At 37.9% G+C, this 23,451-nt stretch overlaps 1 protein-coding gene across 1 annotated transcript; it reads left to right on the forward strand.

The window, feature by feature from the left end:
* The first annotated feature begins 564 nt into the window (after positions 1 to 564).
* LOC144628061 (uncharacterized) lies at positions 565 to 21,629 on the forward strand. Its single transcript, XM_078486115.1, has 13 exons — positions 565 to 1,431; positions 1,551 to 1,726; positions 4,348 to 4,568; positions 5,405 to 5,562; positions 6,058 to 6,146; positions 6,922 to 7,162; positions 12,122 to 12,553; positions 12,876 to 12,959; positions 13,665 to 14,105; positions 15,105 to 15,302; positions 16,549 to 18,096; positions 18,330 to 18,451; positions 19,599 to 21,629. Exons 1-13 carry the CDS (start codon positions 1,099 to 1,101, stop codon positions 20,530 to 20,532), a joined length of 4,977 nt encoding a protein of 1,658 aa, XP_078342241.1. The 5' UTR covers positions 565 to 1,098; the 3' UTR covers positions 20,533 to 21,629.
* The last annotated feature ends 1,822 nt before the right edge of the window (positions 21,630 to 23,451 follow it).

The following is a 23,451-nucleotide window of genomic DNA, read 5'->3' on the forward strand; positions in this document are numbered from 1 at the left end:
TACTAACGAGTCAAACTAAATACGTGGAATAAATCTATAAAGTTTATAAGTCCTAAAAGTAAAACATCAAATAAAAGAAAATTCTAAACACGTGCGCAGCCTTGTATGCAATGTCTATATTTGCCACATTTCATTTGAATGCGGCCTTGCGGTTGGCTGCTGACAAGTCACATGTATGACATATGGCAAACTATTCTCGTTCTTATTCTTCTTTCGGTTTGGTCTCATAATTGTTTAAATTACTTCTTTTAAGCACAATGCATACATGACAAAAAACCCGCATTATCCGTGCAAGACTTTCGCATTTTGGAGTATGCACCCAAAAAGCTGCTCATAAGGACACTTAGTGATATTGTGCACAGTTCCGTAACAAAGCAAAGAAAACACAAAGGATTTGACGTTGCCTCGCCAAGAAATGGTCATGAGACCATTTTACAACCGGTTTTTCCTGTAATAAACGCAGAAAAGCATGCGCAGATTTGCGTCTCATAGCAACAAACGATGGCTGACCGGTTTGATCGTGTCCTGCAAAAATAACTCCTTACATCCTCCCCCAGAGTGGACAAGTTGATGCGCCATTGAACATGTTGAATGGCCGTTGAGTTCACTTTCTTTCTACCGTATTTACTTGTACTCTTCGGATAAGTAACCGCCATTTCGTTGTTCTCGGTGATTTTTCATTGTGGTGAAGGTGCTTGTCGAAAGCATAGGATTTGAAGAGACTGACCGCGGTTCTTTTTTTTGTCCAGGCGCTTTTGCTAATCGATTAGGAGTTACAAAATCGACTGCAAGATTGTGGAGGAAGGCAGCGGTTGTGATTTGGCCGTGTTGTTTACAGCAATGGACGGCCCTTTCACTCTCTTTGTTGGCCTGACCTAGCGTTCATTGTTTGACCAGCCTTACGGTGGAAAAAGAAGACAGTCATTTACGTGGTCGAGACGGGAAACGGTTAAACTTTTTCAGGATGTGACTTGTGGTGATCGGAGCAATGGAATTCTTGAAGTACTCCGTATATCGTTGTATGGCGCCAATGTATTGGACAACTTATCCGCTTTGAATGCTTCGTTCTTGACTTCTTCTAACGTTCAGTTAAACGTTATGGAGAGTCAAGCGGATGAATCTCCCAAAGAAGAACCTACAAAGCCAAAGAAACATGTACAATTTGAGATTAGTAAGCTTGATGTAGCTGAGGATGAATCAAAATTTATTGAACCTTATGTAGCTTTGGTCGATGGCTCTCAAAAAGTTACAAGCAAAGGAGAAAACCGGGAGAAAGCTGTAGGACTAGAGGCAGAGGAGAAAGCAGTCGGAGTTAGTCCAGATGGCCGGTTCCTAAAGTTTGACATTGAAGTTGGCAGAGGTTCGTTCAAAACGGTTTACAAAGGTTTAGACACAGAAACGGGAGTAGCTGTGGCATGGTGCGAACTCCAGGTTAGCCGTTCGTGAAATTTGTTCTTTTTACCATTGTGCTTTAGTTTACATTTTAAAGAAGTCAAGACTTAGAGTGATCAGTACTAACGTTTATCTTGTACAATTTTCTTTCTTTTAAGGATAAATATTCAAAAGCCGAGCGAGCGAGGTTCAAAGAAGAAGCCGAAATGCTAAAGCAATTACAACACCCGAATATCGTGAAATTCCACGACTCGTGGGAAACAAGAATTGCCAACAAAGATAAGAAAAGGGTTATTTTAGTGACGGAACTGATGACTTCAGGGACACTGAAGACGTAAGTAGCTTAGTAAAAGTTTCAGCTAAAAGAGCGGTCGCCATTTTCTTGCCACGAATTCATGCGTTGTGGTTGTATATTTGCATGGGAAGGAGGCAGGAAATTAAGAGATGTGACGAAACTGTCTTGCCATGTCTGTAAATTTTGAATGAATAGACAAACAAAGACACGTTGTTTTACTTGTACCGACTTAAAGTGAGCTTCAAATTCTAATGTTCTTCCATTTTCAGTAAAAACCATGCAATTTCGATAGCTTTATAAATATTTCCCTGACCGTGTGCCATTCTCAGTTCGTCGCCAGTTTCCGGGGTTGTTGCATGCATTTGTCACACTCCTTCTTGAAAACATCTACAGTTCTTATTCCCCCGAAAGTTTCGTTGTTTTAGTGAATTTTTAATAGTTTCGTTTTCTATAAATGTTTTATTCTGAAAATGACTTTCTAGATAAGCTCAATTGTTTTCTCTTGTGCCGTGCCAGAAAAACAACTTTTAGTGGCAAGCTTCGTGGACCTATTGTGGATCGTACATTTCCAGCGGCGAAGAATAGTTGTGTGTTTTACCTAATATGATTCACAACATGCATCTTTGGCTGGCTTTAAATTACGAAAATGTACATTACAAGGAATATTTTTTTGAATCCACTTTCGCTTGTATAAATTTGATCGTACATCGGTGTCCCTTGAGGGTGAACGGCTCGTGTCTTGTGTGGTCGATCTTAGTGTTTCTTATTTTATTTTTTACGTTCCCGACGTTTCCTCCCCCAAAATTACGTGTTTCTTTTAGTGTCAGTAGATCTAAGCAAAACACAGCAGGCTACATCATCTGTGGTTTTGGAGTTGCTATAAGTTGCCGAAATTCATCATGGCTACCGCAACATTGCCGTGTTGCTTGAAAGGCATTTTAATACACATCACAAGTCTCTTTGATAGCATACCCTTAGGGGACTACTTGTCCATCCCTTGGCAAATTGCTGCTTAAATTTTTATATTACCTTGGTAGCTCAAAAATCGTGGTAATTAATAATTGTGCAAAATATTGTTGCAGTGCAATGTTGTCAGTGTGAATATGGAATACTTAATTATAATATCGTTACAATAATTGATGAACTTATTTGTGGATACAAGTATTTTGTTCTGTTCTCACCTGTGACAAAAGCCAGTTTTATGTTTCCTTGGCATTTTTTTTTTATGCCAGAGAAACAGACCTTTTTGCATTAAACTGCCGTAATATATATGATTCCTGAAGAGTAGCATCTCATCATTCCTATTTGGTGGTCAAGTACCACGGGTGTATTGTAAGGTCCTGTCCAATTTGAAAATGCATCTTTTTTCCTTGGGTAGGGCAGTCGTCCAAACTAAAACAGTGCTTTCTGTCACAGAAAATGGAGCTTTTCGATAAACAACTCCAGAGTGGAGAAGGTTTAAAATGCTGGCTAGGTGGTTTTTTGTTGATGGTCGAAAACAGAGCTTTTTGAAAACACTGACGTCAAATGGCCACATGTGTTAGAAATCTTCTTACATTTCTTTTGCCGTTTTCTGAGCAAACGTGAAATCATTAAATTCTGAATCGTGTGAAGTTTTGAACTTTCTTTTTGGAATTGATGGCTGTCTTTATATATATTTTTATATTCAGCTGAAGATAGCTTTGAAATAGAAACTAGTAGTTTTTTGATCGATGTTATCCAGAGCATCAGTAAAAACATTATTTTATTCATTTGAATTCAGCTTGGGCTCCAGAAATAATGCACGCATACTTTGCCTTTCATCTAGGGCTGATAATGCATTTTGTTTCGGATTGGTGTGGACGGTGAAAATATTCAAAACAATACGATAGTATTATGGACAAACGGATAGAGCGTTAGCTACTTGAGTTAACGAACATCAAAGAGCAGTACATGTAGGCGACAAAAACTCTTAAGATCGAACCAGTTTGGCCATGATATAGATTTCAATCATGCCACTGTGGTAGACAGGTCAGGCGATACCACAGAGGCTTCCTAGAAGATGGCGTTGGTAGAGGGACAGAATGTGGAGAACACATCCCTGATAAAAATCACTTACTAATGTTCCAGTCTCATGCAGCGTTCACGTTGTATAAGTCACTCGCGCGAAAACAAATTTCCAGCCATTTTCTCCATGTTTAAATGTCTTGTAAAAAGTTCATTATGAGCGTTGTTTTACGTTCAACAAAGTCAGCATAAGAATTTTTTAAAGAACTTTAAAGCACTGAAGCTGTTAACAAGCATCTTTGGCTCAGTTGGAAAAGGATTGCAATTCAGAAAAGTTAGGCAAAGATTTTTAAATTGTTTCCATGCATCTTCGAATTATAGAAATTTACAGCCGTAGCTTGACTTCTATCCGCAAATTAAGGTTATATTATATTCCTTTAGATAGCCAAAGATGATGTTTATTTAGGGTTAAGTTTTCTACCACTAATTTCATACCACTATCTACCACTAAAAATCTGCATAATCCCCATGACATAGTCCCTTTAAAAGGTGTTCGTTTTTTAGAGATAATGGTAAAAAAGATAATTTGAATGTGGCAAGTGTAGGGCTACAGTGCACTTTTAGTCACTTATTGTTTCTCCAAGTTTTAATTTGTCACTTGTTGACATCAACAGCTATCTAAAGCGCTTTAAGGGAGTGAAGGAGAAAATTCTAAAGAGTTGGTGTCGGCAGATTCTTAAAGGATTGCTGTTTCTTCATACACGGACGCCTCCTATCATTCACCGGGACCTCAAGTGTGACAACATTTTTATCAATGGTACAACTGGCCTGGTAAAAATTGGAGATCTGGGGCTTGCAACGTTAAAGAAATCCTCCTTTGCCAAAAGTGTAATAGGTAAGAGACAGCCTTTCCAGATAATCATTTTAGCTATTCCTTTTTGAAAGTGCTACAACTATGATCATGATGATGGCTTTTTTTAGCGTTTCATAAAGTATTTAATGAAATATTAAATATCTTTTTTATGTTCAGAGATATTTTGTTTAAAATTTTTGGGGTTTTTTTTCCCCTTTTTTTTTTTTTTTTTTTTTTTGGAAAAAAAGAAATTTTTTTAAAAAAAAAAAAAATTTTAAAAAAAAAAAAAAAAAAAAAAAGGAAAAAATAGGGGGAAAGGGGTGGGTAACCAAATTGTTGAGTTCACATGGTAATACACAACTAGCAGAGTGTTACTGCAAAAATCACAGAGACTTCTGATACAAATTGGCTGCTGAGATATCACGTTTTTATCATATTGACATCATTCCTTTGCTAATTTGCATATTTTAAAAACTTGAATATCTCTGGAAAGAAAAGAGATATCTGAAAACAGTAAACAGCATTTTTCTTCTCATTAAAAGAACTTTTTAATATTTTAAAGCGGCTACGAAAGGAAAGATGCGAATTTCATCATAATAGCACTTTAAATTTAATAGTAGTGTAATAAAGTTTGTAAGGTTAACTAGTACATACCCTTGGTTACCAAGGCTGTCTATGTTTCTTTTTCACATGGTCTTTGTTTCGTATTATATTATATATACTTTATATACAGTTAATATAAAGAAATAAAACTATGATTATGATCATCACATTTAATTTCATCATCATCATCGTCATCTTTATTATTATTATTATCGATAAATTTTAATGGAGTGGCTCAGCTGTTTTGTTGAAACCAATTTCCTTTATCTCACTAGGTACTCCTGAGTTTATGGCTCCAGAAATGTATGAAGAACATTATGATGAGTCTGTTGATGTTTATGCATTTGGGATGTGCATGCTGGAGATGACTACACTGGAGTATCCTTATATGGAGTGCCAAAACCCAGCCCAGATCTATCGCAGGGTTGTCAGTGTAAGTGAAGATTTTTTTTCTGTTGTCAGTGTTTGTTGACCCATCCATATTCCAAGTGTTTTTATTAACTAATTGTACACAACTTTTCTTTATTCCATAATTGAGTTGTTCTGTAGAAGGAAAAGATTATTTCATTGATACCCAAAGCAGAGTGATTGGTTTAATTGAGCTTGAAATATGTATGAAAATTGCTTAGACATTTAAGTGAAAACCCCAGAGAAAAATTTTCCCCTTCTACCCTTGGCTACTGTATGGAAAGGATTTCCTGTCTCATTGACAACTTCTCTGGAAGTTTTGAACTGAACTAAGCCATTGGAAGGCCAGCAACAGAAAAATAAAAAGTAAAAACATGATTTAAACTTTTAATAAGGGGAGTATAAATACTCCTAGTTGGTTGACTGATGCTACTAAAACCCAGATAAGGTCTTGCAGTATGAGGCACTTGACACCATGCAAACCTTTTTGCTTTACAATGTAATAATTTGTGGTTAACAGGGTATCAAGCCAGAGTGTTTGGATAAAGTTGGTTCAAAGGAAATTAGACAGATCATTGAAGGGTGCACAAAAGCTAAGATTGATGAAAGGTATTTTGAGTGCACACTTTGTTTCTTACAGTTGTGTCTGTAAACATTAACACCTACTGAAGCTACTTTAATCCTCAATCAACAACAGTTTTAACAGGGAAATTGTTAGCTTAACCAAAACATGTCTAAAGAAATGAAAACTAGACTAAGTATAGTTATGTTGAAGTGTATATGTTGTGGTTTTATTATACCTTTGGTACCATCTGGTATTTTCCTTTGTTTTATATTTATCATAGTATATTACAGTGACCATACACAAGAACAAATGTGACCAGGGCTCCACAGGAAAACATTTTTTTTTATTCAAAAAGCCTTTGTGTGTGTGTGTGTGTGTGGGGGGGGGGGGGGGTTGAGGCCCCTTTTCATACCCTTTGCAAACCCCTGGCAGACTGTTGCCAACCCTTCACACCCTTTCACAAACCCTTTCCAAACTCTTTTGAAACCCTTTGCAACAAATGTCAGTAACCTTTTCAAGCTATTTAACCATATTATGAAAACAGTGTTCCAAGGATGTTTTTCAAGCCATCTCACACACCATGAAGAATAAACCGCAGTTAGTAAATGATCAATCACTCTTACCTTGTTATCAGAAGTGAATTGTTTGTAATGTAACCTGCAAGGTAACAAGATTCTCTCTTAGAGCAAGATTTTGTCATGAAATTTTCTGGAAATGTAAGGTCTTTATGTGATCTATCAGGGAATGTCAAAAACTGAAATCTTGCAAAATAATCAATTTTTGGGTCAATGTTCTGATAACTTAAGTTACTTGTTTCAGATACACAATCAAAGATATATTGAACCACCCATTTTTCCAAGAAGACTCTGGAGTAAAGGTTAATTTAGTGGAGGCAGAGCCAGGAGTTGACAGTGACACTGCTAAGCCAGTTGATACAGTCAAGTTGTTACTTCAACTGGAGGACCCTAAGAAGCGCAAAGACAAACACAAGGAGAATGAGGGAATCCAGTTTGATTTTAACTTGGGCACTGACCAGCCGGAGAAAGTCACATTAGAACTGGTAAGTAAACCTAACAAAGAACAGCAGATAGTTATAACATAACAAAATGTTTTGTTTTACAGCTATACAGGTAGGTTCTTTTATTGTGAGACACATCCAGGCTAAAGTGAAAGTTTGTTTTTTACATTTCTTGGGTTTCCATCCATTTCTGATAATTATTTTTCCACCCATTGCAAATGGAAAGCAAATTTTCAGCTTTGCCTAGTGAACATGTGTGCGTTAGTATTATTTATTACTTTTGTCATCACTGGTGATTATTAACTTGTGGGTGAATTCAATTCAAAGGTCATTTTTGCCACTTGAGGATTGCCAAGTGAGCTGACTTTAGAGGTATTAAAAGCAGAAAGGCTTTTCAATGTGTAATTTTCAAAACTAAGCAGACATCTTTCTAAACAAGAATTTAATTTTTAACAAAACTTAACAGTTGAACAGAGAATTAGACAAGTTGAACAACAGGCTTTGAAAGGAAGGAGGGAGTTAATAGTTGTTACTCATCCCAAAAAGACTTCAAAGTGGAGGTTCATTGTGCTCCAAACATGCACAACATGAAACTTTGTGTGGACTCCAGTTTAACAAGGTACGTGAGCCAGGCTTATCACTGGTAGTTTCTTTTTTTTTTTCATTTACTGCAATGTTTGTTCTCATCTGCGATAACAGTTGTTATTAAAGAATGAAATTGGATTCCAAAGTAATTTCTAACCTAAGGTAAGAAAGCTTTTTCATGATGCAAGGTGCATCTTAGTCCACCCAAATTGGTTTTTTGAGCTCATGTTTGATAAAAGAATCCAAAGCAAATTACAAAATATGTATTTATGCAAGTTCTAGAGCTCTGTGTAAATGTTGTGTTTGCAACTTTTGCCTTCTAACTTGGCATTTTGTGTTCCATGTAGACTGCAGTAGCTGAACAAGATGATGACCACTTTTAAATGCATTGCATGGGCCAAGCTAGTTTCATAATTTGCTAGTGTTTTGAGTGGAATGTTTTATAGGAATCTACACTTCTGTAATAGTTTAGGGAGCTTTGATGTGATGTAGCAATAAATCTCTATCCAGTTGAGGTGTCAGCTCTTGCAGAGGGTCATTGTGCGCCAAAGAATGGGTGCTGCTGCTGTCCATAAATATGTACAGTTATTTTTTTTATAATGATGCTTTCCTGCCAAGCATCAAATCCTTTTTCCCAGCATTATTTCCTTGACCTTTGAATGCACCACAACATGAAAACCAGTCTGGGATCACTGAGCTGTTACAGTTAAAAATAACTGAACAGTTAAAGAAATAAGGGCTGAGGCATGTATAAAACAATAATTGTGTTTTGGTTTTCCCACAAAGCTTACTGTGATTATCTGATATTACCTTGGCAGTAGGGTCTTTTTCGAGTCAGGACGCTTATTTGCAATGGGCTGCTTATTTCTTTTTTGACATTGGTAGCTGAATGTGTAAAACAAAAGTGAGATATTTTGTTTGAAGGACTGATGCCGCTGTAAATGAAAAAAAGTATGGCCACTTATTGGAATAGGGGTCCTTATTAATAAGGAAATGCATTTCAGGGGTGTGTTTATTACTAACACTTATTGGAAGGGGGCACTAAATTAAATCTTTACTGTATTAAACAAGAGAATTTAAGTAAGATGCTCAACAGATCATTAAATAACTATTGATAGTTTGAAAGAGGCATTTGAAGGCAGCCAGTGTCAACAATTCACAGGTTTAAATAACACTGAGCTTGTCTGTGAAATGCCAATGTAATAATATATTGTGTTTGACAAAAGAGAAATTATGGACACATCCCACCAGTAATTTAGTAGGTTGTGTCTGTGTCCTGAGTCCTGGTGAGAGTTCCATGTATGCAATGGAAACAATTCTATAATAAATTTTAGTCTTCACTGAAGAGGCTGTTGGGTTCATTAGAGGATTCTTTTAAATTGGAGTGACTATGATTCTGAAAGATCTCCCCATACTTGAGACTCTTGACAGGTCTCAAGTTACAAGACAGCGTGTTTGTTTATTTCACAACCGCATTGTTAATTCCGCTTTCTGCTATCTGGCAATATATTGTTTAGAGTTAAGTTTTATTGAAATGGAAGCTGAGGTTATCAGCAAAAGTTCTGTCAAACTTTTCAGCGCTGCATTCTTGATGAGGCGAGAATTGTTCCACAAATCTAGTAGTCTTAAATGAGGAAATCATCTAAAATTTGTCCTCCATGACTTTGTGAATGCAGCACAACAAAGAGGACAAATTGAAAACACTTTCAATAACTAGAACCAATATGGGACAAAATATCTCAACTCTCCTAAACTTGTAAGTAGTTGTATTGTAAGTAGTCTTTTTTGTGTGTGTGTTGCAAAAAAACACTGAAAAAAAAAAGAAAACAAAAGAAGAAGAAGACTGACACCATAACTGACTAAGTACCTAGTAAGTAACTGTAAATAGAGTAACAAAGAAATGTAGAGTACTTGTATTTGAAGCGTTTTTTTTTTTTTCTATTTTGACACCCGGTAATAAGTAGTTTATGTTAGAGTCTGCGTAGTATTGTAAGTAATTGTATTGTTGTGTGTTGCAATAAAAAAAATCTAAAATTTATGGGTTAAAACTAAAAAGGACAATGCAACCTTGGAGCAAAGGTAGGATATAAGAGATTATAGGATGTTTATTAAGGACTCAGACATGAAAATTGGTAGTGAGCAGAAATGTGTGCTGTCAATGAAATTGAGCAGCTGAACCATGTTTTAGCAGATTAGCAGAAAAGTGTTTTGTTGATGTGTAATTAAGCTTGAGTAAATCCAGAGATTTCCACTACTTAAGTTTACCTAAAACTTCAGCTTTTGTTGTGCAGCACTAAAGATACATTGAAACCTTAATTTAATGAACCTCTATGTAACAAAGTCCTTGGTATAACGAACGATATTCTTCAGCCCAGCCAAAGTTACAGTAAATGTATGGAACAGTACCTCGATATAACAAACCTATAACAAATTAATAGTTACTAACATGCAACAAAAGATAAATGTAGAACAGACCAACCGGGTGAAAATACTTTGATCCTGTAACAGGAGAACATCTTCCAAGACATATGTCCACATCTATGTTGATATAGCCTGCGTAGCTGACAGGATTCGCAACCGCAGGCTATGTGGATATAAGAAATTAAAAGGTTGTCTTTCCACAAATTCGTTATATTGAGGTTTTCAATGTAACAAATCCTCGATATAACGAACAAGTTTCCTCAGTACCTTGGCACTTCCTCAAATCAAGGTTTCGCTGAAAATATAATTTATGGTTGAGGCCTTTGTACAACATAAATGGTAGAGATAGGTCAACCCCCTTTTTCTGACCCCTAGTTGATTGTTGTTTCACATTTCTGTAATCACTTATTTCAGATATGATATTATATGATTTAAAAGTACTTGGACCTTGTGCCATACAATTCAGAGAGTAATTGGCTCATAATTTCAAATCAGCCTTGAACTGCGCGCTCAGCTTATTTTAAAATTACTTGCTTGATTACTCCCTGATTTGTATTCCACACAGTCCAATTACTGTTACTAATTGGGTCAAGTAATTTTAGATCAGCAATGTGCAATTAGGAGCAGATTGGACACCCATGCGGCTGCACACCAATTAAGTGACAACTTGGAATGTGAAGAACTAGTTGGAAATGGAATGGTCAAGTGTTCTTTATTCCGATCTTTGTCACACAAAATATCAACACCCTTAGCTGCTCTGTTATATCACAAAGTTGTGTAAAATAATGCATGCTTTGTGCACAATCATCACAGCAGCTCTATTGACACGAGAGTTTCACTAATGTTATCACAAGTCACGCGTCAGTAACACAAGGAAGGATCGGGGCGAGACAAGAGTGCGCGCTTGATCGGATCGTGCGATCGAGGAAAAATGGACTGCAGACTCTTGTATAGTTTTTTGAGGACATGGGCTTCCTGTCTATTAACTTGGTTCTTGCGGGAGTAACCTCAAGTGGTTACCGACTTTAGAAGAAATCATAGCAAACTTTAGATTTCCCATGGGCGATGGAGATTTTGACAAGTGCTTCCAGCATTCACTAGAGCCGAACGCTTCTTCAATTGCTGCCGGCCGCGGCTTTAAACTTGCTTTCATGAAACAGGTTGCGCGTGCAAATGGCGTAACGGAGTACGTGTTTGCGTCAGCATAGTTTTTTGTTTTACAAAATCCTTTCCAAAGAGCGCCTGAATTCTTTCAATATAAGCATGCACCACTTAAGGTCTTCTTAATTAATTTTGTGGTACAGCTGTTTAATCTTAATCCCAAAATTTATATTTTGGTTTGCAAAAAGGGGAGATTTGCAATGATCAATAAGCAGCACGCGCACACGGAATGACAGTTGATGGTGAGAGCATTCGTAAGCTCTGCGCTTTGAAATCCTTGATTTAATCCACATGACGCTGTAGCTGCTTGTCGATGACCACATGATCATGACTGACGCGAATTTGGCTTTGTGTATTTTCACAACTGGAAGATTGCAGTTTTTCCAAAACCAGTGGGCAGCTATGTTAGCTATTTTGCTATGCCATTACGCAACCTTCGCTTCCCTCAAAAGTTATGTAATTTGGTATGAACTGCCAATCAGCAACTCTGTTGCTGGACCAACGGAAAGCTGACGGACATCTTCAAAAATCCCAAAAGAGTCTGTAGTCTGTCTTTTCTCGTCTCGCCCCCAAGCCCCTTTTTGTCCCTCGTCCTTCTGCTAGTTCAACCAGTTTTGCTCGCGTTCCTGATATAACCGCGTGCTCCTCCGACCCTAAGAGAAAAGACAGACTACCAGTAGTCTAGCTGTGATTTCAATAGGAAGGCTACAATTTTTTAGAATTCTGTTCACTTTTATTCATTTCATTTTGTTTATGTAACCTTTATGATGTTTCTGGTTGTAAATTAAAACTTGAATTTTTTGCTTTTATGTTAAAAAATGTGTGTTTTACCAGGTCCGACAAGGGTTTATATATGATGAGGATCAGAAGGCAGTCACCAAGTCAATCAGAGACCGCATTGCTCAAGTTATGTTAAACCAGCGCAATACCAAGCGTGAAGCTTCTGGAGAGGACAGGAAAGAAAAGGAGAAGCTAGATATTGATGAGCAAGCCATCAAAGCAGAAGGAGAGGATAGTGATAAAGAACAGCAGGCAGCGGAATCAGACAAGGAGAAGGATGACCGGGAAGAGATGGACTTCAGTGAAGAACCTGAATCATCAGATGCAAATTCAGTTAACAAACAGAACAATTTCAGCAGTGGAAGACGTATTATTGATCATACAGTGCAAAGATTGGAGGGAATTGCAGAATGTGGAAGTAGTCCACATGCAACAATTGATGAGAGAACAGTTCCTGCGGCTGCTCAACAGGATACTACTGAAAAGGTAAGGCTTGAGTGGGTTTAATTTTATAGATTTCCTAATTCTTTGGGAGACTGATGAATTGCATAGGTATAGTACCACTCAGAGATAAGCAAACTGTCAATTGAAAGTATTTGGTTTGAATTCGACTAGTTCAACTGTTTCATATCCCAAGAATGTTTATACACGTGACAGAAAAAGCAGCTCTGTCCTACAAAATAAGTTTGTGTTTATCTAATAAACCCCTGCACTTGACTAAATAATCTCTCAAACATGGTCACAACACTCAGTTTTGTGTAGCTACATTGGATATATTTTAACATTGAAGATTTTTTGTACTTGACAGAAGGTAGCTAGTGTTGTAGAGGAAGTGCATCAAGAGGTGCTCCCTGGAACAGAACCTAGTACAACTGTCACAGTATCTCCAGTGGTATGTATAAACAAAATGTTGCTAGAAAGGGAAAAAAGTTGCTTCATATATGATAACCTTCTGAGTATTTTTGGGACAGTCTTAGCCATTTTAGTAATGTCTGTCATAATATTCTGGATAACATTAAAAAAAATTGATGATACATTTGGGCCCTTGGTCTTCAAGAGAGGAAATTATTGACAAAATCCTGTTGATTCGAGCATTAATGTGCATGTACCACCAAGATTAAAATATGTTAACTAAGGTCTGAGCTACTGTTCAGGCCCAAAAGGTGGCAGTCAGTAATGAGAAGGTGGGCAGTCATATGAAAAAGAGGAATAAAGGTGGCACCATATGTATTTTCAGGTGCACTTGTCTACGACAATTAAACTATAACTTGGCTGTAGCACGAGGGCTGTAATACTATTTATTGTGGGAAAACTTGCAAGGATCATTCAACATATATAGCAAGATTCAGTTTGATTATAAGGATGTTTCATGAAAATGTTCTGCGCCATAGAATTTTTCCAAAATTTGCCTGCAATCATATGATGAGTAACTTATGTCCAAGATGCCAAAAATAGGGGTTGCCAATTTCGTTTTGTTTGTTCGTTGGTTTATTTTGATTGATCGATTGTTTGATCGATTGATTGATTTTTCACAGGACCCACATTGATAACAGTTTTAAAAATAAAAATTGTATGTTTAAATTTGTATTCTTTTTAGGAGGCAGAGCCTTTGCCTTCATCAGCTCTCACAACTCCCACTGAAACAACATTCAGTGCTGCTACAACTGAAACAGCATCTATATCCTCTGGTTATGTCTCAAATGCTTCATCCATGTCATCAGTTTCTTCTGTGATACCATCAGTAAATGAGGTTAGCTCCGTGGGATCTGCTGGATTCACCTCTAGTGGAAGCCAGAGCTGTGCTGTTAATGTTACATCAGTGCCTGCTTCTTCAGAAAAATCCTCAGAGAAAAAAGACAGCAAAACAGCTGCAAAATCCGGAAAGAAAGAAAGATTACCTAGAATTCAATTGAAAAGGATTGAGGGTTCTCCAGAAGGACCAGTTGTTGAGTGCAGTTTTGATACATACAAGAATAACAGGATAACATTTAAGTTTGGTATTGATGATGATGAGCCTGATGAAGTTTCTGCAAACATGGTAAGTCACCTAACCAATGTACAGTAGAATCCTGATTTCTCAAACCTCCAGGGGAAACAAAAGTTGCTTCCAGAACCTGGTGGTAAAATTACAGGGGGGGGAGCTTTGAAAAACCAGGGTTTGAGAAATCGGAATTCTATTGTATACCTTTCTAAGAGTATAGTATGACTGACATGAAGTCTGTCTCAAGCCAAGGTGTCATTACTTAAAGGGACAATGTTATGGGCAAGCATGAGGTTAAGTCATGATTTGAAAAGTTCATGCTGAGTTTTTCAAACATGATTTTAAAAAGTCAAAATTGAATTGACTAGTGGAACATGAAATATGGTGTCAACAAGGAACAACTGTCAGGGCTCGAGACTAACGGTAGCCAACTAGCCAAAGGCTAGTAGAAATGCAGTTTTGGCTAGAAGGTTTTGGACTTTCACTAGCCAAAATGGCTAGTGAAAATTTCAGGCATAAGTGCAAAGAAACTGCATTAATTATAAAAATCGTCTCTGAGAGAATAGAACTAACAAGTAAACTGTTGACGTAATAAAAGCATCATTAGTACTTGACACAATGCGCATGTTATGGATATCCGAGGGTATATAACTGCGGGAAGAAGCTGAAAAAAAGCGAGGTAAAAAAACAAACAAATACAACAAATACTGCCTATAAAGATGAACATCTGATGAAGTTGTGTGTACACGTCTAGATGGTTTGAGATTTTTTGTATAATTTAAATGTTAACATTTGTCCCCTTTCACCAGTAAGCACTGAGATCTGCATCAAATTAGCTTCCAAATGTCATATTGAGCTTACAAATCTGTTTGTATACCTCTTAGTCGTTGTGATGACTGTTAAAGTAAGTCGGTGGTAGAGACCTGTTTACCAAAATTAACCCAAAACAAACTGGGCTCACCCTAACAACAGCAAAGTAGCAACATGTACAGATCATGAACTTATTTATATTTTGGATTTATTTATTTTTTATTTTTTTTTTTTATAAAAAAAAAGATGGAAGCAGGCCATTTGCAAGAGTGCAACAAACAGCTGTTTGAGGATCAGCTTCGACGAGTAATACTTGAAGCCAAGGAAAGGGTCCAAGCTCAAAAGCTCAAAAGCCAGCCAGGAGCAGAGAGCACAGGTGAAAGGGCAGTGCTGGAAACCCAGATTTCCTCAGAAGGCATCAGTGTAGGGGCCTCATCACAACAGGTTTGTGGTCATGTTAACCTTGGTTTAGGTTACTTCATATGTACCTTAAAGGGGGGTCTCCAATATGAAGAATCTAGCGCATCTGGGCGGGTTGTTCGAAGGCTGATTAACACTAACCTGTCATGAAAAGTTGATCAGGTTTCAGCAAAAAAAAATAAACCAATGAATAAATAAAACTAAATTCACACAAATCCTGGATTAGCTTAATCATGCTTTGAACAACTGGGCCCTGGGTTACGTTACAGATATAAAAGGTTATGAAACTGGCTACAAGAAGGTACTAATAATCTAGTTTGATGAATCTACGAACTTTCGCCTATAGCTCTTACTTGGAAAGATGTTTATATTATGGTCATCCAATCTTTTCCAGAAAATGAGCAGATTTTATTTCAGCTGCAAAACTTAATTAAAGAGACCTGTATTGGCCCAGAATATATTTTGAGAAAACAGCACCAGCAGTCTTTAAACCTCTTGTACATCTTACTGTATTTCTCTGTTAAAAAATATTCTGGTTATGAGCCGTACCCCTCCAACGTTTCCTTAAATGAACTTTATTACCGTAATGATTCGATTTAGCGCCCGGGGCGCTTATTTACTTTAGGCACCTTAAGGGAGAGCGCTTATTCGAGACAGGACGCTTATTTATTTTTTTGCTGCAAATGTTTAAAACAAAACATTAATATATTTTAAAATAACTAGCAATAACATAAACTATAACAGCAAAAAATTGTTGAACGTTCAGTTACTTTTACAAGAATTGTTCATTTTAGCAATAAATACATGTACGGTACAGCAAATGTTCATGAGTTTATCTTTTCCACGTCAAGGACTTCAGTAGAGTCAATTAGCCACAATAGGAGCGCTTTTAAGAATAGGGTTGCGTATAAGAATGGGGGCGCTTATAAGAATGGGGGCGCTTATTGGAATAGGGGCGTAATTAACAAAAACACATTCTAAGGGGGGCGCTTATTTGGAAGGGGGCACTTATTGTAAGGAGAGCGCTTAATCGAATCATTACGGTAACTTGATTGTGCTTGGGGATAGTAACTGAATCGTATATATAACTTATAATAAAAGTGAATGCAGCCTGCAGTGACGAGTAGACTTTGCCATAGATTGTTATCATTGATGACCTTCTATCTATACCCAAATTACTGAGCAGGTGTAAAGGATAATGTTGCTTTAAGCAAAACGTAACTTGTTGTTATATAAAGAAAACATTCGTGATTTCCTTTTGATGTTGTAGTCACTGGAGAGCCCACATCCAAGAGAGATTCCTTTCTTTGTGGATGGTACTGCAACCACAAAGAAAGTGGACACAGTTCCAGCTCAGGCTGAAAATGAACTTGCTGTTTCTGAAATATCACAACCAGATGAAAAACAGTCGACTGTGTCTGAGCAAAAGCCTAATTCACCTGAACAGCCTACTGAAGTGTCTCAGGCACAACCCGCATCTGTGCCGCCAACAAAGGCTGAGGAAAAGGCCAGGCAGCCAGTTGTGTTGAATCCTGTCCCTCATCAACAAGCTCAACAACCTCAAGAAAACAAGCCGGTTTCTCCTGCAGAAGAGAACACAAATACGTGTAAAGACTCTGAGAGTGTTGAGGCAACACTTAAAACTGACCAGGATCTGGGCAAAGAAATAGATACAAAGGAACCACGCCCAATGACACCACAAACAGCCTCTCTAGAAACTAGTTCACACACTGTTGCTGATTCAGCCACACAGAATGACACGACTGAAAGAAATCAGTCACCTGTTGACAGTTTACAGTCTGTATTACCTCCACCAGGAGCCACTAAGAGACGCTTTACTGTTCGTAAAGTCGAGGATCCTGCTTTAAACAGTACGCCATCATCAGAAGTCCAATTTGAAAATAATACACCTGAACAATCATCAGTCCTGGACACCTGCAGCAATACTGAAAGAAACTGTGAAAATGAAGACATTTCAAGAAAACCTGAATCAGAACTTAACCAGGAACTATCTGATGATGTGGTGTTGCATGAGAAATTGACAGGAAAAGAAAGTTTATGCACTTCAGGGCAAGTAACTGGTGATACGACTAGTTCGAACACTGGACAAACGCTAACAGGTTTCCATGAAGGAGAACAAATGAAATTTAATTTTGAAGTCCAAGCCTCAACGGCTGGTGGTAAACGGCTGCACATCGAACCTACATCAAGCTCATGTAGGCCTCCAACTCCAACGTATGCTTTTCATCCTGTTGACAACTCTGTTCCCGATGAACAAGCTTTACCACAGCACAATGTGAAATTTGAATCTCAGATATCAGGAGAGGAACTTAATGCAGACAAACCTAAAGTTGAATGTGTGGTTTCATCAGACGATGAGTTGCCAACAAGTGCTCCTAATGACAAGGAAGGAGTACTGTCTATAGTAAGTGAGTTTGTTCAGGGACGATTTATTGTTTCGACGCCTTCTGATAGGCCTAATACACCATTATCTGAGACTTCAGACCAAGCTAAACCTCCAGTACAACCTGTGGAAATAACCCTTCAAGATGTGACAACGGCTGTTAGTATGGGATCGAATGCTTCTCTGACACCCAGCTCGTCAGTAGAAAGCCTGAACTCTGTTGGCTCTCAGCCAGGTGTGCAGTATATGCATGCTTTTTCCAGCTCACCCCAGACCATTTTTCCCGATGGACAGAGTTCAAGTAACCTAGTCACAGTGTCTGGTAAAGATCAAGCAAGAAAGAACAGCGGACCGATTGATAATGTCCTCAGTGATGGTAGTAGGCAGTCACTTGGAAAGCAGGAGGGAGAGCAGGTACAAATCCTGTAATTTAAAAAAACAAAAACACAGGGCTTATTAGAAAGTGTAGTTTCGAACCAAATGTTAATTGACCATTTCTTTTTTCTTTTAAGAAATCTTAGAGTCTTGTGTTCATAATTCATTTGAACCTAGAGATGAAACATTTTGCAAACAAAAAAATGATCTTAAGAAGCAAGATGTGGTTTGTAGTTGATAGAAGTTTATATTTATGTATCATTTCTCTACAGAAGAAAACAGCTCAGAAAACAAGGTCTTTGCAGCAGTCACAAACAGGTTTCGAACAGATACTGCACATCGCATTAGATTTAGCTCCTGAAGAAGAGGAGGAATTGAAGAAACTCCGTGCGAGGTATAACAGAAACTGTAAAGAAACGATTAAACATAGTAGTATCATTTATGTGTACGAACCGCAATCAGCCCCGCGCTGACTGTAATTCGACTTATTTGAGCTGTTACCACGGAGCGTTCCTATATAAGGCGGCTGAACTGTTTAACCTGCCAACCACAAATTCCATTTGACCATTGAGACGTTTTTATTGGTTGAATACTGAAATCAACAGGCTTTAGGTGTGGCGTGATTCAAGCTTGTCTCGCTTTCTAAACTAAAATTAAATAGGATTAAAACAATGCTTAGAAATTGTGAAAGATACATGTAGCTATCATGCATTATTTTACGAAATCACAGAATTTGCTACTCGCAATTGCAAGTGCCCGAGCTGAGTGCTAGTAACCGGAGTATTGGATTTAATGCGTTGCAGATTTTTCCTTCACGTTGCCTTTGTGGATTGTCCTCGTTTCACGATAATGTAATAATATGCCACGTTTGAAAAGAGCGTACTCCTTTGGTTCGCCTACAATTCGCCAGATAAAGATTGCTTTCCAAACGTCGTTGTTCGTCTTGTTTAAGTTTTTGGATCGTGAAAACAAAATACTGAAACGATTGATGTATTCAGCATCATCTGTTTGAGCTTTCATGTCGTACAGTGTTTGTGCGTGGTGGACACGAATTTAGAGTTTTTTAGGATTGATGTACAAATTTGTTTTATTTGTTTAAGCTTGTATGGAAAGCATAATTAAGGCTCGCTCCATGTTTGACTACACTAGCTTGAATCTTTAGGCTTGATTAAGTCTCGGTTTGTTTAAGCCGCAGTTTTAGTTAGTCACGAACATACGTTTTCGCACCCTAGTAAATTTTGTCGCTGCTCATCCGTTACTCTCATTTTTGCCATGGCGCTTGAAACCCGCGGGCTATTCTAGAAAGTGTTTTTAAAGCAAGTATACCGCAATGATTCGAATGACGCTGAAGGTGCTGTTATTAAAGCAAAACATAAATAAGAGTGCTTATTGGAATAGGGGTGCTTATTAACAAAACAACATTCAAAGGGGACGCTTATTAGAAAGGGGGCGCTAACCGAGTCATTACGGTATTTATACAGCCAATGTTTTGCGTCGCTAAACTATGTTTCTTTCTTTTTGCCTTCCTTCCTTTTTTCCAGACATCGCAAAGAGAAAGATGAGTTAGAGAAAAGACACGAAAAGGAATTGACCACATTTAAAAAGAAAGTTGAAAGTAGAAAACTACGGCAACACCAGCAACGCACACAGCAGCAACAACAACAATTAAAAGACGCTTTTCAGGCTCAGATGAAGAAAGAAAGGTTAAAAGAACAGGGTACGGCACAACAACAACAACCTCCAATTCGACACAAGAGCAGCACGGAAGAGGCACTGGAGCCGACAGAACATTCTAAGGTCAATGGGTACAGTCCTGAAACGTTGGCAGCAAATTTAAACCTGTCTAAAAAGTCCTTTTCTGGAATCGATAAAGAAATTGAACAATTAGCTCAGTTTGAGAGCAAGACAAAAAAGAAACCCCCATCTTCTGCAGTGCCAGGACAAGTGCCGGCTGGAAAAATGGAACCAAAGTTAAGTCTTAATCAGATCAAGGTGAACCAGCTTCAGCGGGATCGTGTTGTACCTGTAGAAGTTCCACCTGTACAAACTGTTACAAATCCTGCGCCTGCAAGAAGTGGGGCCCAGGTGGTTCCTCAAACAACGGTCTCCCAACAACCTCTTGGCACTTTCTCTGGGCCAAGAAATACAAGTTTTTCTAATTTACAGGGCCCTCAGGGTGCCCAGGTTCCTGCAACAAGTTATAGTGGTGCTGTTATAAATGGACCATGGCCCAATGGCCCTGATAATGTTCAATGGGCACCAAACATGGAAGAGCATCAGTGGCCGTCTGTTGGAGAGCCCCAGCCGCCATGGCCTGCAGAGGGTGCTGCTTGGGCAGTAGCAGTGAATTCAGGGTCAAACTCTAGTGGACAATATGTTGTAAGAATACCGCAGCCATTTGTGCCAAATGCAAATGTGTCAGGTCAACCTTTTGTGGTGCAAACAGCGCCTCATCAACAAATGCCTCATCGGTAGTATATAAGTATATTGCAGATTATTTTGTTGTTCTTGTTAAAATTTAAATGTAGCTCGTGAAGAAAAAGCAAGAGAAGTGCTCTTTAATTTTGTATTAAAAGATAAAAAAAGGTTACAAGCCCATGCCACCATGGTTTTGCATGCTTGCACAATATTGCATCCAACAAGGATAACTTACAAAGAAACGGAGTCATATAAAGCATGGTTAGATATTAGGCATGCAAAACCAAGCGGTGAATCGAGAATACTTCGTAAACTCGTACACCATTAGACAATTGAAATAAATGTAATTTATATGTTGCACAAACTTGTGATATACTGAAGCTTGTTCTATTTTTGTTAGTAGTAAAGATATCAAAGGGCCTGCCCAATTGAGCTTGGGTATAGCCATCTTATTTTTACTTCACAAAGAGAAATATAGTTTACATTAGAATTAAAGGCGATACAGGATAAAGCGTTTAGTACTTTGCTTTGTGAGTATCGGTACATTGATGATGGAACAAATGCATACTTTTATTATTGCAAGGTCGTTTTGAAATAATGTCGGTTTATTCTGTTAAGAAGTTTATATGAAGGCCTTATGCACTGTGCAGTTAAGGCGACTCAGCAAATGTTGTGTCCCTGATGAAGTATTCCAGCGATCTTTTGCAGTTAACAGTCTTAAAGGAGCTACGTCACGGGCGACTTGTCTTGAAAACAAGGTTGACCAATGGTCTTCCTCACTCCTAACCGTCCATGTTTATTTTCCATTTATTATTACTTGGGATTTTCCTTTTTAGGAAAATGCAATTTTGAGGTTTTCTTCAATTTGAAAATTGTTTTTGTACATCAGAAAAATGACTTAAACAATCGTGACATAACTCCTTTAACTATAATATGAGCTTTGATCTAAGTTAGCAAAGAGTACGGCAAGGAAACCTTAATTTTATGTTTTAGGACGTGTTTGACTAGAAAAAGGCTCATTTGAAACCTTCTTTCCCGCTGTGACTTTAAACGTCTAGTCCGAAGTGTATCCGTTTTCAAATAAATGTATCGAACCTACCTCATTATGGTCCAGCAAAATCTGAAACATAAACTGGCTTTATTTTGCAAACATACAGGTGTTGTTTTATTGTCTAAAGTCAAGTAGTTTCCATTCTGCTGAGACTTGACGTACACTATCAGTAGACTACGAGCAGTCTCTCTTTATTCTTAGTCCGTCGCAGGTGAAGCGAAATAAAGCGCTTGTTGAAAACTGGCATCGCGGGTCAGGCTCGACGAACTCGGCAGAAAGAGGAACTGCTTTTATCAATGACCACCTTGACCAGTAAAGTTTTTAAATTAAAGGAAAGAGGTGTTATCTTGACAACAGCTGATTTGACGAAGGCCTCAAAATTATTGCACATGTACTTTCAATGCGTAAAGAACAAGATGTTGATATGTTCACTCTTCGTTCTTTTTTGCCGCCTTTCAGAATTTTGTAGTCTTGCTAGAGACGATTTTCAGTTTTCGTCTTTCATTAAAATAAAATTGAATCATTCTTCTTGCAAGGGGATGTTTGTTTCGCATGTTCTGTTTTTCCGACATGATAACACTAGCCCTGACTATCTTGCATTTTGTTTATCATCAGGTGGGCTCGATTCGGGTACTATTCTGCTGTTGTGCTACAATCCTGGACAAAAGTCTTGCGACCCCTACCTAGTTTTCCCAATAAACCTAACTGAATTGGTGAGTTAATCCCCTTCCCCCCTCATCAATGTTGTTTCTCGTTAAAATGTAATCGGTAATCCTGTGTTGCAACATAGATTGGGGGGGTGTTTACGTTTTTCAATTGACAAACCATTGGGCGAGAAATAGGTTGTAAACACGTGTTCATACAATCCGATCAGGTGTCCCAAGGACTTTTGTCTAGTATTATAGATGAAGAGGAATAACAAACTCAGTGAAGACTCCTGGCGGCAAAGTGAACGTTAAAGTGCTACTATGACCAAAATTTTTGTTTTTCTTTTCGTCTTTTTCTAAAGTCAATTTGTTCAATAAGTCTATATTTAACTAGCGCGCTAGAATTTAGAACGTTGCGAGCGATATAAGCCTTGAAATAGCTTGCCGAAAATCGTGGAAAACCCGTCCGCCATTACTCGGACGTCTAAAGTGAGCCAGCGACTGTACTGAAAAGCGGATTTACGCATGAGTTGGTCCGTGACGTCATATGCGCATCGTCGCTTCGAGCTTCGAGTGTTTCAAGAGAGAATATACTGAGAATTAACAGGGTTATAAAAGATATTTCTTCGACAAATTCTTCGTCTAGTTTGCCCGGTGGCGAAACCGAAGTGAGCCGCAACGAAGAGACATTGCAATTTAGCGGTATCGTTTCTTATAATGAGAATTTAAAGCCGTTTGCCGTCGGTCTAAAGGGCAATGTTTGTATGCAAATACTTCAATATTTATTTCATTCGATGAGGTTTTGGCGCTGCATGCCTACAACGAAGCTGCCGTCTTCTTGTCCAATCGAAGCACCGATCGAAGAAGCCTCGAAGAACAAAGAGGAACGGCGATTCATGGACTACATACGTTTGAATACATGGTATGATGAGAACAACGTAATTGAATAGCAAATGTCTGCAATGTTTGAATTAATAGAGCTGCATATACAAAAAGTCATGTAGGTTGCTATTGCCGTTTGCGAAGGATTGAAATGATCTTAACTGTTGTTTTCATTCTTATAATCTATCATACACGCCATGGGCACAAAATCTATCTCAGCTGTTTATTCCGAAAAAAGCTTTATAAACATGAAATAATGTAAAATTTATACAGAAAAATTAAAGTCAACAAGATGGTGCAGGTGATAAATGGATTTAGCTCCTTGAGTTTTATACAGTTTTTCCTTCTTTGACTACAAAACAGGTAATAAATCTTTTTAAAACTAAGTGTTTTAAT

This window comes from Oculina patagonica, chromosome 10, assembly GCF_052425735.1.
Source record: "Oculina patagonica isolate OP01 chromosome 10, crgOcupat, whole genome shotgun sequence".
In the NCBI taxonomy this organism is placed as follows: Eukaryota; Metazoa; Cnidaria; class Anthozoa; order Scleractinia; family Oculinidae; genus Oculina; species Oculina patagonica.